Source organism: Oncorhynchus mykiss, chromosome 18 (genome assembly GCF_057628025.1).
Source record: "Oncorhynchus mykiss isolate SJ-2025 chromosome 18, ASM5762802v1, whole genome shotgun sequence".
In the NCBI taxonomy this organism is placed as follows: Eukaryota; Metazoa; Chordata; class Actinopteri; order Salmoniformes; family Salmonidae; genus Oncorhynchus; species Oncorhynchus mykiss.
This window is the reverse complement of record NC_143039.1, coordinates 33672171-33689596: the sequence shown is the minus strand read 5'-3', so window position 1 is coordinate 33689596 and position 17426 is coordinate 33672171. Positions and strand designations below refer to the sequence as shown.

Below are 17426 nucleotides of genomic sequence, written 5' to 3'. Positions count from 1 at the left end.
ACATATTCTTTATCCCCTTACACTGTGTATAAGACAGTAGTTTTGGAATTGTTAGTTAGATTACTTGTTGGTTATTACTGCATTGTCGGAACTAGAAGCACAAGCATTTCGCTACACTCGCATTAACATCTGCTAACCATGTGTATGTGACAAATAAAAATTTGATTTGATTTGATTTGACTTTTACTCAAGTATGACAATTTGGTACTTTTTCCACCACTGTATCAGACCATGTTGAACACTGCTTCAATTAACCCATTATTCAAAAACATAAGTTTGTAATCCATTTATTCCATCCTCACTGGCGGACTCAATTCCACAACAGCAGCAGTGAGTATTACCAGACTTGTGAAGTTCACATACAGCAAGAGTAGTAAAGATTAGCAGCAATCCCAGTAAAGCCTGCTCCAGGACAGTAAACTTTCTATTAGCCTTCATCTCGTCTTTGACCCAATGACCTGCTCACATCAGCGTCACATACACAACGTCTGACTCAAGGCTTGTGTCTCAAATGGCCTCTTATTTCCTATATAGTGCACTACTTTTGACCTGAGCCCTATGTGCCCTGGTCAAAAGTAGTGCACTATGTAGGGAATAGGGTGCCATTTGGGACGACCCATGGTAGATAGGCTGTTAGGTATATAGTCTGACTCATTGTAGAGCTGTAGAATCCAGGCCTGGGTGAGACAGATAGGAGGGTGACTCCTGGGTCGCATTTCTTAACAAACAATCATTTTTCTCCCCAATTTCCAATTGGTAGTTACAATCTTGTCCCACCGCTGCAACTCCCGTATGGACTCGGGAGAGGCGAAGCCCGAGAGCCATGCGTTCCCCTCCAAGCCGCACTGCTTCTTGACACACTGCTCGCCTAGCCTGTATGCCACACCAATATGTCGGAGGAAACACAGTACAGCTGGCGACCAAAGTCACAAGGAGTCACTCGAGCGCGATAGGACAAGGACATCCTGGCCGGTCAAAAACTGTGCGCCGCCTCATGGGTCTCCCGGACGTGGACGGATGTGACACAGCCTGGGATCGAACCGGGTCTGTAGTGAGCCCCTAGCACTGCAATACAACGCCTTAAACCACTGCGCCAACAAACAAAAACAAAAATTTTCAACAAAAAAATACATTCTGATTCAGGTAGGCCAACCATGTTTTCGTCCTGTTTCCATCCAGGCCTGGGTCATCCAGAGGCAGACAGGAGCGGAAGTTGGCACCTGCCTTCCAGCTTGTCACCCTTAAGACAGGGCATGTAGCATCTGGCTAAGGAAGACCGCCAGGACACAACTTCAGACTCATGGTAGTCTGTCTGTGGAATTGGATTTGAGGCAGATAGAAGAAGAGGGAGGCACCTGCCCTTCAGTATGTCTCCAACCCCTTTCCCTCCATACTGTATTTGTTCTACGTTTACTGGACAGAGACCGTGTGGGACAGCAGAACCCATCCTGGCACCGGCATACATGAGTGCTTCGTTGGCTGCGCAGTGACTCCTAGAGCACTCCAGGACACTGTCTCCAATCATTAATCCAGGGCATCTGTCTAGGGGAGGCTGGGAGAATACAGAGCCACTGCAGGACCGTAGCAGGGCCATGCCATTCAGCAGAGCCCCAGCTCTACTTCCAGAGCAGGCTAGAATGAGGGCAAGCCAAGTCTAATAGATGGCATCTGGACAAAGCAATAACTTTAAATTGGGACAGAGCCACATTCTGTGGCACAGCATCGACAGTGCGATGACCCTATCTCTCTCTCCAGGCGGCAGAGGGCTTATTCTACTCACATACATTTAGGGGATTACAGTGTTATTGGTTGGTCAGTCAGGGTGAGAATAAACAACATAGCTGTAGCATTCTAAATCAGATGGAAAAAGGAGCATGTGGAAATAGTTCCCAAGACTTATGTTAATTCCCAGAACGAACGTCTAGGCTTTAGCTCAGTGGGCTAAATCAGTTTTGAGATCACACCAACAAGCTGGATTCAATTTACACGATTTGAATGATCATTGAGCTAATGTCATAAATTGGTAAATTATAATTTTGTATATTATAGTATAACCGTAATAACTTTTCTATTCACGAAAAAAAGTGTAGATATCCCACAAAAAATATGTGAGGCTTTTGTCCCTGTTGGTCAAGGAGGAGTTGAATTTGCCAAAGACTATTGTTACAGTATGGATTCTTCAAGAGGGTCCACCTACACCCCAGGGGGTAGTATGGAGACTTGAAGGCGGGATGTGCTGTCCTCCCTCCTCCTTGTAAGACTGAGCAACTTGTTGTGTCTTGATTGGAAAAGTTGGTTGAAAAGAAAAGAACGTTCTAAAACTACCCACGGATTCAACCTTTAAAACAATCTGAGGAGCCACGGTTCTGAACCGATGCTCCGAAACAACTAAACGATAACTATTTCGTCACTCAAGAACATTTGGAAAACTTTCGAAGATTCTCAAATGGGATCTAATATCTGTGAAAATTTGTGGCATATTTTCCTTCGGTGAAATTGTGAACCGCTACTATGGATTGCGTAGTTTGCAGCCTCTCACAGGCGTCAGTCCCGGGATATCTGCGCATTGTGTTTCTCTGTTTGATGCAGTTGAGAGCGCTTGCCCAGTTAGGTAAGTCGAATAAATCATAACGTTTTTAAAAAATACAGTAAGACGTGAATGCCTCGACTATTGCCCTTAATAAAAAAGGAAGATATCACAATTTAGTTTAGCGCACAATTGTTGACTGATGAGAGCTTTGCAGTTTGATGATTTATTATGATCCAGGGAATATAACAAAGTGTATTGTCAGTGTTCTTTCACTCCTCCAGATACTTTTTAATAACAAAAATTCACAGATAAGACTTGAGAGGACCAGAACATTTTCCCAAACTTTTCCATTGTCAGACAGCTGCATCAGATTTAAGGCATGGCGGTATGGACCATATGGTAAGAAAGCAGCAGTTTATTGGACACATCCGCAGACAATATAGCAGGGCTGAAAATCATTATAGCCTTACATACAGTTACAGTCTGGATTGCTTTTGGGGGAGGTGGAACAAATGTCTCCCTTGGTACCTGAACCAGCCTTTTGTTGTTCTACTTATAAATTAAATACTGTTAAACAATCATAGTATAGAGTGGTATAGCTCTGTATAGGTCTATGGCAAGTGTTGTGCTTTGACACCTTACATAATGATGCACTGGACTCTCTATTATTATAAGTGATCTAGAAATACAACCAGCTGGAGAACTTGGCACTGTGTTGCTTAGGTCTCTTTCTCAACACCTTACAGTAGGCCTATAATGTAAGTTGTATATAATGCATAATACTGTAGGCCTAAGTGTTTTAGAAATGCAAGCTGCTGGAGAACTTGGCACTGTGGCCAGTTGCTGAGGAGGACACAATTAGAGGTTGTGTGGCTGTGTCATTTGGTGTCTAGTTCTAAAGCCGTGCATACCTGTCACTCACCACCAGCCAACAAGTAGATAAGTAGATATGCATAAGGAGTTTTGTCGTGGGCAGCTTTACAGGATTCTAACCATGTTACCAGTAATACAACATTAAAACAATGTCAATACAGAGTTGTAAATATAGCCTATGTGGGACAGTACAGAACAGACAGCACATACAGTAGATGTAATGAATGGGATTTTAAACATAGACAATTGTAGACTTGGAGTTGGACGTTTTCTCCCCAACACTGTAAGCCCCAAGGCATTTTTTACTCAAAAACATCTAGTAAATTGAACCCAAAGTAAATTAAAAATCATTATTGTTTAAATTGTTTGTGCGGTACTGATATTTTTTTAAGAAGTTATGACAACAAATGTTTTTTTTTCCTTAGCATGCACTACTGGAGGTAGATTTTTGTGTTTTTGCATGGACATTAAGTGATTGATGAAATAATCGTATGCTACACATGCAATTTAATTAGATTTTTTTTGCACACGTTACTGAAATGGTTATTTCAGTTTAAATGGCTTAGGTAGTTTCCTCACACTGTTCCTAACCCTGGCAGTCATTATGAATGCAGTTTGTGGGTGAATAAAAATTTTAACTGTTGGATATCCTAACTCTGGCTGGATTCCAATAGGAATTACACATCACTTTGCAAACCAGCATAATGTGACTTGCAGGTAGGGTTGCAAAACTCTGGTAAATTTCAGAGGTTTTCCAGAACTTTGGGTTGGGAGATTCCTGGAAATCCTTCATCCAGGATTTTTTGAAAATCTGGGATTTTTGGGAAAGTTACTGGAATTTTGCAACCCTACTTGCAGGCCTGATGTGGCCTATAAACCATGAGTTTCAGGCCACTGTATTAGGGTAAAAAATAAGGCCATATGAGATTCATACTGAATAGAGTTAAATTATAATGATAACATTTGCCTAGGAACTCACTTGGTGAAGGCCACAGGACTGAAAATGAATGAATTCAGCAGCTATGTCTCTGTCACTAACAAATACAGTCATGGGTGGTAACTCTACAATTCACTCAAAAAGGCAAGGCACACTGGGAAATTATATTAGAGAAGTGGCTTTGTGGGGGCATTACTCAAAATGTTCAAGCTGATAAAAAAAATATATAAAAAATTGGCCAATCAGCATTGAGCTGACCTCAACTGTGGTTTGTCCTGCTGCAGCAAAATGCCCCCAAGGGAGGCCAGTTTGGATTTGGTTTCACACTAATTTGGACTTGTGGTTTTGACTTAATTCTCTGTACAGGCCAATTATTATAACGGAAGTTCTGATCTAACCATAAATTAACATATTGTGCCACTGGCCTGAGACGACTGAAGTTCAATACAGTGTGGCAAAAAAGTATTTAGTCAGCCACCAATTGTAAGTTCTCCCACTTAAAAGGATGAGAGAGGCCTGTAATTTCCATCATAGGTACACTTCAATGACAGACAAAATGAGAAAAAAAATCCAGAAAATTACATTGTAGGATTTTTTTATTAATTTATTTGCAAATTATTGTGGAAAATAAGTATTTGGTCACCTACAAACAAGCAAGATTTCTGGCTCTCACAGACCTGTAACTTCTTCTTTAAGAGGCTCCTCTGTCCTCCACTTGTTACCTGTATTAATGGCACCTGTTTGAACTTGTTATCAGTATAAAAGACACCTGTCCACAACCTCAAACAGTCACACTCCAAACTCCACTATGGCCAAGACCAAAGAGCTGTCAAAGGACACCAGAAACAAAATTGTAGACCTGCACCAGGCTTGGAAGACTGAATCTGCAATAGGTAAGCAGCTTGGTTTGAAGAAATCAACTGTGGGAGCAATTGTTAGGAAATGGAAGACATACGAGACCACTGATAATCTCCCTCGATCTGGGGCTCCACGCAAGATCTCACCCCGTGGGGTCAAAATGATCACAAGAACGGTGAGCAAAAATCCCAAAACCACACGGGGGGGACCTAGTGAATGACCTACAGAGAGCTGGGACCAAACAAACAAAGCCTACCATCAGTAACACACTATGCCGCAAGGGACTCTAATCCTGCAGTGCCAGACGTGTCCCTCTGCTTAAGCCAGTACATGTGCAGGCCCGTTTGAAGTTTGCTAGAGAGCATTTGGAAGATTGGGAGAATGTCATATGATCAGATGAAACCAAAATAGAACATTTTGGTAAAAACTCAACTCATCGTGTTTGGAGGACAAAGAATGCTGAGTTGCATCCAAAGAACACCATACCTACTGTGAAGCATGGGGGTGGAAACATCATGCTTTGGGGCTGTTTTTCTGTAAAGGGACCAGGACGACTGATCCGTGTAAAGGAAAGAATGAATGGGGCCATGTATCGTGAGATTTTGAGTGAAAACCTCCTTCCATCAGCAAGGGCATTGAAGATGAAACGTGGCTGGGTCTTTCAGCATGACAATGATCGCAAACACACCTCCCGGGCAACGAAGGAGTGGCTTCGTAATTCGCATTTCAAGGTCCTGGAGTGGCCTAGCCAGTCTCCAGATCTCAACCCCATAGAAAATCTTTGGAGGGAGTTGAAAGTCCGTGTTGCCCAGCAACAGCCCCAAAACATCACTGCTCTAGAGGAGATCTGCATGGAGGAATGGGCCAAAATACCAGCAACAGTGTGTGAAAACCTTGTGAAGACTTACAGAAAACGCTTGACCTCTGTCATTGCCAACAAAGGGTATATAACAAAGTATTGAGATAAACTTTTGTTATTGACCAAATACTTATTTTCCACCATAATTTGCAAATAAATTCATAAAAAATCCTACAATGTGATTTTCTGGATTTTTTTTTTACAGGCCTCTCTCATCTTTTTAAGTGGGAGAACTTGCACAATTGGTGGCTGACTAAATACGTTTTTGCCCCACTGTATATTAAAGGGATACTTTGGGATTTTGGCAATGAGGCCCTTTATATACTTCCCCAGAGTTAGATGAACATGTAAATACCATTTAAATTGACTCTGTGTCAAGTAATGACTGGAAGTCTATGTGTATCTGCTAGCAGATACCATGGACTTATGTGGATCTGCTATCAGATACCATAGACTTCCAGTAATTATGCTAGCGCTAGTTAGCAATTGCACTACCGCAAGTCAGCAACTTCCTTCAAACTGCCTGTACGCAGAGACATAAAAAATGGTATCCACGAGTTCATCTTACTCTGGGGAAGTTAATAAAGGGCCTCATTGCCACAATTCTGAAGTATCCTTTTAAGTGCAACGGGTTTACTCAAAGGTTTTGAGTAATTGGGTTATACAGTGCAGGGGACTAGTAGATTTATACCATTAGGGGAAGTAAGCACTAGTTCCTTGGTGTTTCTCCTCTCCCACATCCAATTTGCTCCTTCAGCAGAGTTGTCACAACAAATAAATCAAAGAATGGGCCCTGACCCTTCAGTTCACCACAGCACGGCGTGTGTGTTGGTGAGTGCGCACATGTGTGCGTGTGCCTGTATGTGTGTGTGCATTTGTGCATGTGTGTGTGTAGCCAGAGAGTTAAACCACTAAACAACTGCCCTGAGAATGGACTCTGATGGCCATCTCTTCATGAGACAACAAAGCATTCTTTCACTAGCAGCACCATGGTTGGGGTCATAGGTCAGATCATGATGGGGAGCCTGTTGTTGTGTGTCACCCACTCTATGTCTAAAATGGCACCCTATTCTCTATATAATGCACGTGTCTGTAGGGCTCTGGTCAAAAGTATTGCACTATGTAGGGAAAAGGGTGCCATTTTAGATGAAGTCTTAGCTTTTGTGTTATGGCTTTTCAACCTCTGCCATATTGTAGATTCAGAGCTATTTATCTAATAGAACTCAAAGTGTGGTGTACCGCAGGGCAGCTCTCTAGGCCCTCTTTTCTATTTTTGCCAATGACCTGCCACTGGTATTAAACAAAGCATGTGTCCATGTATGATGATGATTCACCCATATATGCATCAGCAACCACAGCTAATGAAGTCACGGAAACCCTTAACAAAGAGTTGCAGTCTGTTTTGGAATGGGTGGCCAGTAATAAACTGGTCCTGAACATCTCTAAAACTAAGAGCATTGTATTTGGTACAAATCATTCCTTAAGTTCTAGACCTCAGCTTAATCTGGTAATGAATATTGTGGCTTTTGAACAAGTTGGGGAGACTAAATTAGTTGGCATTATCTTAGATTGTAAAGTGTCATGGTCAAAATATATAGATTTAATGGTTACAAAGATGGGGAGAGGTTTGTCCGTAATAAAGAGGTGCTCTGAGTTTTTGACACCACACTCCAAAAAGCAAGTTCTGCAGGCACTAGTTTTGTCTAATCTTGATTATTGTCCAGTCATGTGGTCCAGTGCTTCAAGGAAAGACCTAGTTAAGCTGCACCTGGCACAGAAGAGAGAGGCACATTTTTCTCTTCATTGTAATCAGAGGGCTGATATAAATACTATGCATGCCAGTCTCTCTTAGCTAAGAGTTGAGAAGAGACTGACTGCATCACTTCATTTTATAAGAAACGTTAATGTGTTGGAAATCCCACATTTTTTGCACAGTCAACTTACACACAGCTCTGACACATACACTTACCCTACCAGACACGCCACTAGGGGTCTTTTCCCAGTCCCCATACAAATTCAAGTACAGTATTATATAGAGCCCTTATTGCATGGAACTTCCTTCCATCTCATATTGCTCAAATAAACAGCAAACCTGGTTTAAAAAAAACAGATAAAGCAACACCTCACGGCACAACGCCTCTCCCATATTTGACCTAGATAGTTTGTGTGTATGTATTGATATGTAGGCTGCAGTACATGTGCCTTTAAAAAATATATATGTGATTCTATCCTTGAGCTGTCTATTGATGTTCTGTATTATGTCATGTTTCATGTTTTGTGTGGACCCCAGGAAGAGTAGCTGCTACTTTTGCAATATCTAATGGGGATCCTAATAAAATACCAAATACCAAATTCCATCCAACCAAGTTACTCCATACAGCAGGGGTGTCTAACTCATTTTGCCACATTTAGTCTTCAACAAGGTCCGGAGGGCCGCACTGAAAATGTGTATTATATTTCTTTGCCGTCCAAATGTGTTGTATTTACAAATCCTCTATCTCTCTGCATACACACACCTTGTCTGGAAGCTTTACACCTCGTCTGTGTCTGTGTCTGGGAACTAATTCTCTCCAAGCACTAAGGTCAAAGGTTTTCCAAACAGCCATGTTTTCCAGAGGAGAGGAAAGGAGAGGCTGTTGCTGTTGGGTAAAACCTAGTCAAATTGGCCTTTAACAGAGTTTACAGCGCGGTAGGGAGGTAACCTCATAAATAGTCTCTAGGGAACTCTCACCCCAGGACAAACCTTCATCATTAGCCCAGGGGGGCAGACTGTTGCCGCATCCAAATGATGCGAAATATGTAACGTCATTTGGGGGTACTGTAAGAAATGTGCTACATGCCATGTTTTGTGATTGATCATTCAACATACATTTCATAATATTGTCACCTAGGTAGGATTTCCAAAGTATGCTCTTCATTAGGTAGAAACGCAGTAAGGCCTTCCTATCCCTCTGTCATAGCTCTGACTGATATCCTGAAGTCCTAGTCGTTTTGACCCATTTTCAATTTACAGACAGGGAAGTGTGATATTGGTGCAGGTTCTTTGACACTTGAATGGACATAGGATGTGAGAGGTCTGACTTTAAAGTCATTTTCTCTCCATTTTTAGCCTTCAGCTGAGAGCTATGTTCAGAACCTGTCATGGATCGCTGGCTTTATTGTCTAACCCTCCAGGGGTGAGTTTAGAAAGGAGGGGAATTAGGTAAATTAATGTGTGTTATTTTTACCTGTTTGAATATACCCTCCTCATCTCTCCCTCTAAACGTTACAGTAAATTAACTCTAGTTCCCCCCTTTAAGGAACTGACTGAAGTTATAGAGCCACTGGGATGACATATTTTGCTACCTTTTTTTGGTACCATGCCCTGCTCACTCCCTCCCTCCTTCCAACCCTCCCTCCCTCCCTTCCTCACTCCCTCCCTCCAACCCTCCCTTCCTCCATCCCTCCCTCCCTTCCTCCCTCCACAGTCCAGGTTGACATCACAGTGACTACCCAGAAAGACTCCTATATTCTAAATACGTTCATCTTAAAAAATTAAATGTATCCTGTGAATGTAACGTGTTTTCTTACGAACTTTGTCCTTCTGCCTCCCCCAGCTCCAGAGTGCTACCCGGGAGGTTACCGCATGTTGAGAAACCCGTATCGCAGCGTGGACTTTGACTCCAGTGACCTGCAGAACACTGCTATACAGGACCTGATCTGCGATCACTCCCTCTCCCCAGGATGGTACCGCTTCAGCATTAACAACAAGCCTGCAGAGATGCCCACCAGCTGTGTGGAAGTAAGCTAAAGCTGTTAAACCATGCCGTCTTGCCCCTAGTGTGTAAAGTGGTTCCACCAGGCTCCATTTTAGGGCCTCTTTTATTTACCATTCACATGAATGATACAGGCAAAACTATGATTAACTCTTCACAGTGCAAGGGATTTTCATTAATTACGTTGTCCACTACAGGAGATAATGTCCTTAATCAAGTGGTTTTCTTAATGGAACATGTTGTGCATCCAATATTTAAAGCGTGGTGTATTATGAGAATTATAAAGATGATTCTTTATAAACATCCCAACTGTAGTTACCAATGCAAGGCATGAATTACACAGTTCATTTCCATGTAAATGAGTCCACACAACTGATCTCATTCAATACAGCTGTGTTTGGTTTTTGCTTATTGTGTTTTTTTTTTTTACAGTGAAAAGTTGAGTGTAAACTGTATAATGAGTAGCTACAGAACAGGTGGAAGCTTTTTCACAAAGCATCTCAAAGTAGGAATGCTGATCTAGGATCAGGTCCCCCCTCATACCCATTACAATTTAAAAGGCAAAACTGATCCTCGATCAGCACTTACTCTGAGATGCTTTGTAAATACGGGTCATTGTCTTCTCTCCAGATGAACAGATGTGGCACCCAGGCGCCTGTGTGGCTGTCTCTCACTGATAGCTCATTGCCCCGCCCAGGGGAGGTCCGCCAGCTCTCGGCCTGTGCCACCTGGCAGTTCTTCCACGGGAGCACCAAGGACTGCTGCCTCTTCCGCATCCCCATCTCAGTACGCAACTGTGGGGAGTTTCTCCTGTACTACCTGCAGCCCACCCAGGGGTGTATGGGATATTGTGCCAAAGGTGAATTAGAATGACAGAATCACTGTCAGTTTGGTGTGAATGGAGGTATGGGTGACTGCTTCGCTGGAATTTGGAATTTGTTATTAGCCTTAAGATATGTCTGCTGCTCTATTTGTTCACTCTGATCTAAAGCCTTTAAGTCCTTTAGTGGAATTGAGGAAATAAAATTTAAAAAACTGTGTTTTTCGTTTTCAGTCATATCAGAATTTGGACCTAAATTATGCCCCACGGGTGAGGTGGAAGTCAATGGGCAATGCAAAGGTAAACAACCACAACAAGCTCAAATAAATATTATTCACATTTATTCTTTATTTAATCATGTCTGGGTGGTCCTTGATATCAGCTTCTTGTTCATCCCTCAGCAAGTCTCCCTGCATTATCCTACAAGCCTGTGATCATCCCAGAGCTGGTGGGCAGCAGTGTCCACCTGCGATGCACCTTCAGTGGGGTGAAGACCTCGGGACTCCCCTTGGGCTATCTGGTGGTCTGGGCCCGACACCTGGCATCCAATATGAAGGTGGAGATCAGGAAAGATTCTATCATGGAGACCTTCTCATTGGTGGAGATGGACGGAGTCCACTTCAGACTGGGGGAGACGGTAATAATGCCTACCAGACGTGTGTATGTGGATGTGTGTGTGTTACGTGTGTGTGTGTGTGTGAGCTTACATGCATGCGTTTGTGTGATGGGGGATTGGGGGTTGACCATCTTTGGTGGCTTAACCAATGGATGGATCCTGTTGACCTCTTGACCTTTCTGACTGGGGTTCAACGTAGAAAAAAAGAATAGAAGGAGGTGTGTCAGATTGTCAAGGAAGAGAAAGGAGGTCAGGAAGGGTAGAGGAATACATCAGTCTCAGTTTAGGGTTGGTCTTTCTTACTTTTAATTGCTATGAGGACTCTTTCACATGATTCCCATCAAATGCTTTCTTTGCAATTGGTATGTGGCATTGAGCCTCTTCTTCTAACGCAGATATTAGATATCTTCAACCTGTCCCTGTCACAGGCTGTAGTCACCACTTGCTTAAAGGAGACCACCATAGTCCCAGTGCCCAAGAAAACCAAGATGACATGCCAAATGACTATCGCCCTGTCACACTCACCCCTGTAATCGTAAAGTGCTTCGAAAGGCTGGTCATGGCCCACGTCAAGGCCAGCATGACAGGCACACTGGACCCACTCCAATTTGCCTACCGCTCCAACAGATCCACGGAAGATGCCATTTCCATCGCTATTCAGGCGGCCCTAAGGCATCTGGACTAGAGGAACACCTAAAGTATGTAAGAATGCTGTTCAGTGATTACAGTTCAGCATTCACCACTATTGTTTCCTCCAAGTTCATCACCAAGCTCAGAGCCCTTGGTCTGAACACTACCCTTTGCAACTGGGTCACGGACTTCCTGAAAGGCAGACCACAGGCTGTGAGGATTGGCAACAACACCTCCACCACACTGACTCTTAACACAGGGGCCCCCCAAGGGTGTGTCCTCAGCCCTCTGCTGCACTCCCTGTTCACCCATGTCTGCATGGCTTTGCATGATCCCAATTCCATCATTAAGTTTGCTGATGACACCACGGTTGTAGGCCTGAAAACCAACAACGACGAATCAGCCTCTAGATAGGAGGTAAGTGACCTGGCATTGTGGTGCCAGGAAAACAACCTCTCCCTCAACGTCAGCAAAACAAAGGAGTTGATTGTTTACTTTAGGAAGTAGAGGGAACATGCCCTATCCACATCAGCGGGACTGCAGTAGAGAGAGTCAGCATTTTTAAGTTCCTCAGTGTCCGCACCACAGATGAATTCACATGGACCAACATCACCCCTGTTGTCAAGAGAGCGCAACAGCGCCTCTACTTCCTAAGGCGGCTTAGGAAATTTGGCCCGTGCAGGAGTGTTGTGACACACAGGAGGAAGACATTGAATAGGACCACCGCAAGCACACACCTTTGCCTCACACTAGTGCCAACTCCAAAGGTTTCAGACTCCTGACCTCCAACTGTTATCCTACACACACATTATTATTATTTACTATTGTTAATACTGCACTATTTAAACAGTTGCCCCCAAATACACCCCTCCCCAATACACGTGTAAATGTTGGACTATAAATTGCGCCTTCCTGTATTATACTTATGCTTAAATGTTTATTCTATTCTACTCAGCCATTTAGTTTATGTTCGTATTCTTATATTTTCTTATTTCTTATTGTTGTTGCATTGTCAAGAAGGAACCTGCAAGTAAGCATTTCATTGGACAGTGTATACCATGTGTATCCTGTATACGACTAATACAACTTGAAACTTCAGATAGCAATTACTGTATTAGCCATTGGAAGCCATGTGTGGATGGATACAACGTGCGATGCTAGTTGTGTGTATCCATGACAAGCTGTGCAGTACAAAGCAGGCCTGGCTTCACTCATCAGGCTCTGTTCCACACATGCTGATGTCACAGCTGGGCTAGATCAGGGGTGACTACTTTACTGAGGATGGAGTTAAACACACTCCAGCCCTAGCACATTGCTCATGTAGCCTACAAGCCACATGACTCAGTGAAATGTTTGGATGAATTACACATACAAACACAAATTAGAAAGACCATTCTTATGGCCTTATGCTTTTTTGAAGGGAAAATATTGAAAATGGTGTTTCATTTGTGTCATAGATAGCTTTGTCACTGACTTGCCAGTTGACCACTTGATAGTAGCTACTTGTGTCATTCTTAACGTAGGATTCTTTTTTACAGTTCTCCTGTAGTGTTTCCACGTTACTGGGTAACTCCAGCCGGACACAATCTCTGGCCAAAGAGAGTGAGAGCTTCTACGCTGGAATTAAGGTAAACCATCATGACTGATGCAATTTACTAAAACCCTCATCGTTCTGAATGTGTTTGAAGACTGGGATGGATGTTGGTTGACCTCTAAGTTGTGTATAATCCATTGTTGAGCATTAAACTCCTCCTGAACTGCATCGCGTGCTGTAAATTAAATGAACATTGAGCCCAGTCTGACCAGGAATCTGTGTCTGTACTCTCGCTCCCTCTCTCTCTCTCTCTCTCTCTCTTTGCCTGCAGTTTGTTCCAGATGTGCTGCACATTGCGGAGGACGGAAAAGAGCATGCTGTAACCATTCGCAGTACAGTGCCTATCCCTTGTTACGGGACAGAGCATGGCCGACCATGTGGAGTCACTCTCACTCTGAGTGTCCGTGACTCAGGTGAGAATTAGAATAGCCTAATTTCCATGACCATGCCATCTCTGTGTTTGTTTTTCTTTCTTTTATTTAACCTTAATTTAACTATGCAAGTCAGTTAAGAACAAGTTCATATTTACAATGACGGCCTAACCTGGCCAAATCCTAACCCGGACGACGCTGGGCCACTTGTGCGCTGCCCTATGGGACTCCCAATCACGGCCGGTTGTTATACAGCCTGGAATCAAACCAGGGTCTGTAGTGACGCCTCTAGCACTGAGATGCAGTGCCTTAGACCACTCGGGAGCCCCACTGTGTGAGCCAGTGCTTACTGTACTAATGCCAGAGGGGTTTAAAACCAAAAGACTCAACATGTGATTAATTCCTGTTTGTTTACACCCATCCAATCCTTTCTCAGATCTAGGGGCTAGGGGTTGATTTCATATTCAGGCTATCTGTCTTGCAGCTCTGTGGGGGTATTTACTAACCAGACACTGTTATGTGTCCTGTTGCCCTCCCAGACAGCCTGGATCCCAGCGTGGAGGCCCCCAACATGGCCCTGTCTACCTGCCAGGTGGAGCTGCAGCCTACTGCAGCCTGCAGCCGGAGACAGGGGTGTGCCTGGGCCAGCCTCACCCTCACCGCCGTCACAGACTTCACCCGCGACGGCAACCGCCCCAGCCTACTCAGCGCCACGCCACGCTCTGACGCACCGCGCCTCTGGAGGGGATACAGCCCCACACCTCTCAAGGTCCGACCGGGAGACCCATAGAAATATAATTAGAACACATTACAACACTACAATGGAATTAGAATTTTGGAATATTCTAATTCACTTTTTTTTTTCGCAAACCCCGCCTCCGGATGGGCTATAGCCCAACCCACTCAAGGTCCGAGAGAGAGATGATGTAGCTGTAAGCCTCAGAACAGCTGCTTATAACACTAACAGAACTGCAGTAAATGTCTGCATGACATAGCACCACAGTGTTTACATGGTTAAAGAGAAGACTGTTATGAACCAACGACAAATCACTCACACTGCTTTTCTACGTGGGCTTCCACTCTTTCCTTTTAAACTAAGTCTTAGCATTACTCATGTAGCAAGACCCGTTGTGTCCTCCTAAACCTCCGACTTCCCCTTTGTTATGTCATCACTCAGTCATGCAGTCAGGCTAGCCACATCTGTGTTTAGTGTTTAAGCCAGTGAGACATGAAAGCATTTCGGCCTGTTTTTCAGACACTAACGCACACGCACACGCACATGAAAGCCCTGTGCTGTTGCAGACACTTTAATCAGCACGACCAGAGTGGGTCACGCTAAGCTTTGTTCCTCATACCTCTGCAGGTCACAGTTCAAGATGTTCCCACTGCAAGCTGCTACTCTCTGACTGATCCACACATCATTACGTTGGATGGCAGGTAGGTAACTGGGGCATGTCGCTTGTTAGATTCCCAGGACCACCCATATGTAAATCACTTTGGATTTACTATTTATGTCACTTTGGATAAAAGCATCTGCTAAATGGCATATATTATTATTATTATATATTCATGTGTTACATACAGACTTGGAGACGAGTACCGACTTCCGATTTCACATCCCCATTCTCTCCCCCCCGCCCAATAGACCTTCTTGTACATTTAAATACAGTGTGTTTCAAAATTGTTCTCATTTACTATGCATTTTCCCCCACATTACTTGTTTTGGCCGATTTTAATGATCAAGAAGAGCTATTTAAATCACCACTCCACCTCCTGCTAACTGATTAAGTTCTTTACTGTAATTATTATTATTAACTATCCTCTCAAAGCTGGTACTTGAAAACATTGCAAAAAACACCCACTAATCAGAGATAAATATGTTAAAAATGTTTTTCAGACCAAACAGGTCCGAAGGGGACCAGTCCGTAACCTTCTAAATAGATAGAACATTTTAAATCCTAATTATTTTTTAAATAATTGCTTCACCTTCATCGTGCTTATGCAATCTCTAGATCCCATTATCAAAATACCCTTTTTGCTTGATTAGATTGAAAAGGTTTTTTTTTTTCTATGATAATTATTGGAAAGTAGGTCTTACCATTTATTTGAACTTGCCAGTAAAATAACTTTAAGTTGAACTTATTTGAAGCACATGTTCAATTCTAACAAATTGCCACAGGCATTTTCACGAGCAAGATGCACAATACATATGTTGTTTTGGTATTTTCAAGTAAGAACATCACAGCTATGATATCAGTCCAATTTATCACCCCTGTTTTAAGACCAGTTTCTCCCCACCAGACGCTATGAGAACCAACAGACGGGTACCTTCCTCCTCTACAAGAGCCTCCACCGAGCGTTCGAGGTCCAGGCTCGTCAGTGGGACTGTGGCAGCCGCCATTACGCTGTGTCCTGCAACTGTGGAGTGGCGGCCAGGGAGGGAAACGAGGTTGATTGATTCAATTGTTATATTTTACCATTATTTGACAATTTTACAAGAGAGACCTGGCCAAAACGGCAGCACGAGAAGTTGAATACAAAAGACACATTTACAACATCAAACACAAAGCACCACAGTTTAACACGCCCATTTACACATTGATCAGGCAAGATGTTTTGAGGAAATCATTTATTGATTTTTTTTTACCTTTATTTAACTAGGCAAGTCAGTTAAGAACAAATTCTTATTTTCAATGACGGCCTAGGAATAGTGGGTTAACTGCCTGTTCAGGGGCAGAACGACAGATTTGTACCTTGTCAGCTCGGGGGTTTGAACTTGCAACCTTCCGGTTACTAGTCCAACGCTCTAACCACCCTGCCGCCCCGATTGAATGAATGATTCATAGATTAATTTAATTTATTTGAAAATTAACCCTAGAAGTCGTCAAATGGAGGTCAAATGGAGGGATTAAACGTAAATCACTCTTTTCTATACTAGTGGTGCGTGGCTAAGCTTTAAATGTCTCAAGAGGAAACTTTGTGACAAAAGCACCAAATTTGGCACAGAGGTAGATGTATCCTGAAAATATATATATTTTCTCATTCTTATCGACGGGGCTGCAGTGGAGCAGGTTGAGAGCTTCACGTTCCTTGGTGTCCACATCAACAACAAACTAACAGGGTCCAAGCACATCATGACAGCTGTGAAGCGGGCAAGACAAAACCTATTCCCCCTCAGGAGACAGAAAATATTTGGCATGGGTCTTCAGACCCTCAAAAGGTTCTACAGCTGCACCATCGAGAGCATGGTTGCATCACTGTCTTATATGGCAACTGCTCAGGCTCTGACCGCAAGGCACTACAGAGGGTAGAGCGAATGGCCCAGTGCATCACTGCAAGCTTCCTGCCATCCAGGACCTCTATACTAGGGGGTGTCAGAGGAAGGCCCTAAAATGTGTCAAAGACTCCAGCCACTCTAGTTATAGACTGTTCTCTCTGCTACCACACGGCGAGCAGTACCGGAGCGCCAAGTCTAGGTCCAAAAGGCTTCTTAACAGCTTCTACCCCCAAGCCATAAGACTCCTGAACATCTAGTCAATGGCTACCCAGACTATTTGCATTGCCCCTCCCCCCTCCCCCTCCC

At 43.4% G+C, this 17426-nt stretch overlaps 1 protein-coding gene across 2 annotated transcripts in view; it reads left to right on the top strand.

Moving 5' to 3' along the window:
• Nucleotides 1–2119: 2119 nt before the first annotated feature.
• si:ch211-246m6.5 (von Willebrand factor D and EGF domain-containing protein) overlaps nucleotides 2120–17426 on the top strand; it is a 53555-nt gene continuing 38248 nt past the window's right edge. For both annotated transcript variants that reach the window (XM_036952428.2, XM_036952427.2), the window contains exons 1-10: nucleotides 2120–2611; nucleotides 9654–9838; nucleotides 10443–10671; nucleotides 10867–10932; nucleotides 11034–11269; nucleotides 13417–13506; nucleotides 13744–13885; nucleotides 14383–14612; nucleotides 15207–15280; nucleotides 16145–16292. In XM_036952428.2, coding sequence (XP_036808323.2) covers nucleotides 2512–2611; nucleotides 9654–9838; nucleotides 10443–10671; nucleotides 10867–10932; nucleotides 11034–11269; nucleotides 13417–13506; nucleotides 13744–13885; nucleotides 14383–14612; nucleotides 15207–15280; nucleotides 16145–16292 — 1500 coding nt within the window. In that variant the 5' untranslated portion in view covers nucleotides 2120–2511. The remainder of the gene's footprint in view (nucleotides 2612–9653; nucleotides 9839–10442; nucleotides 10672–10866; nucleotides 10933–11033; nucleotides 11270–13416; nucleotides 13507–13743; nucleotides 13886–14382; nucleotides 14613–15206; nucleotides 15281–16144; nucleotides 16293–17426) is intronic.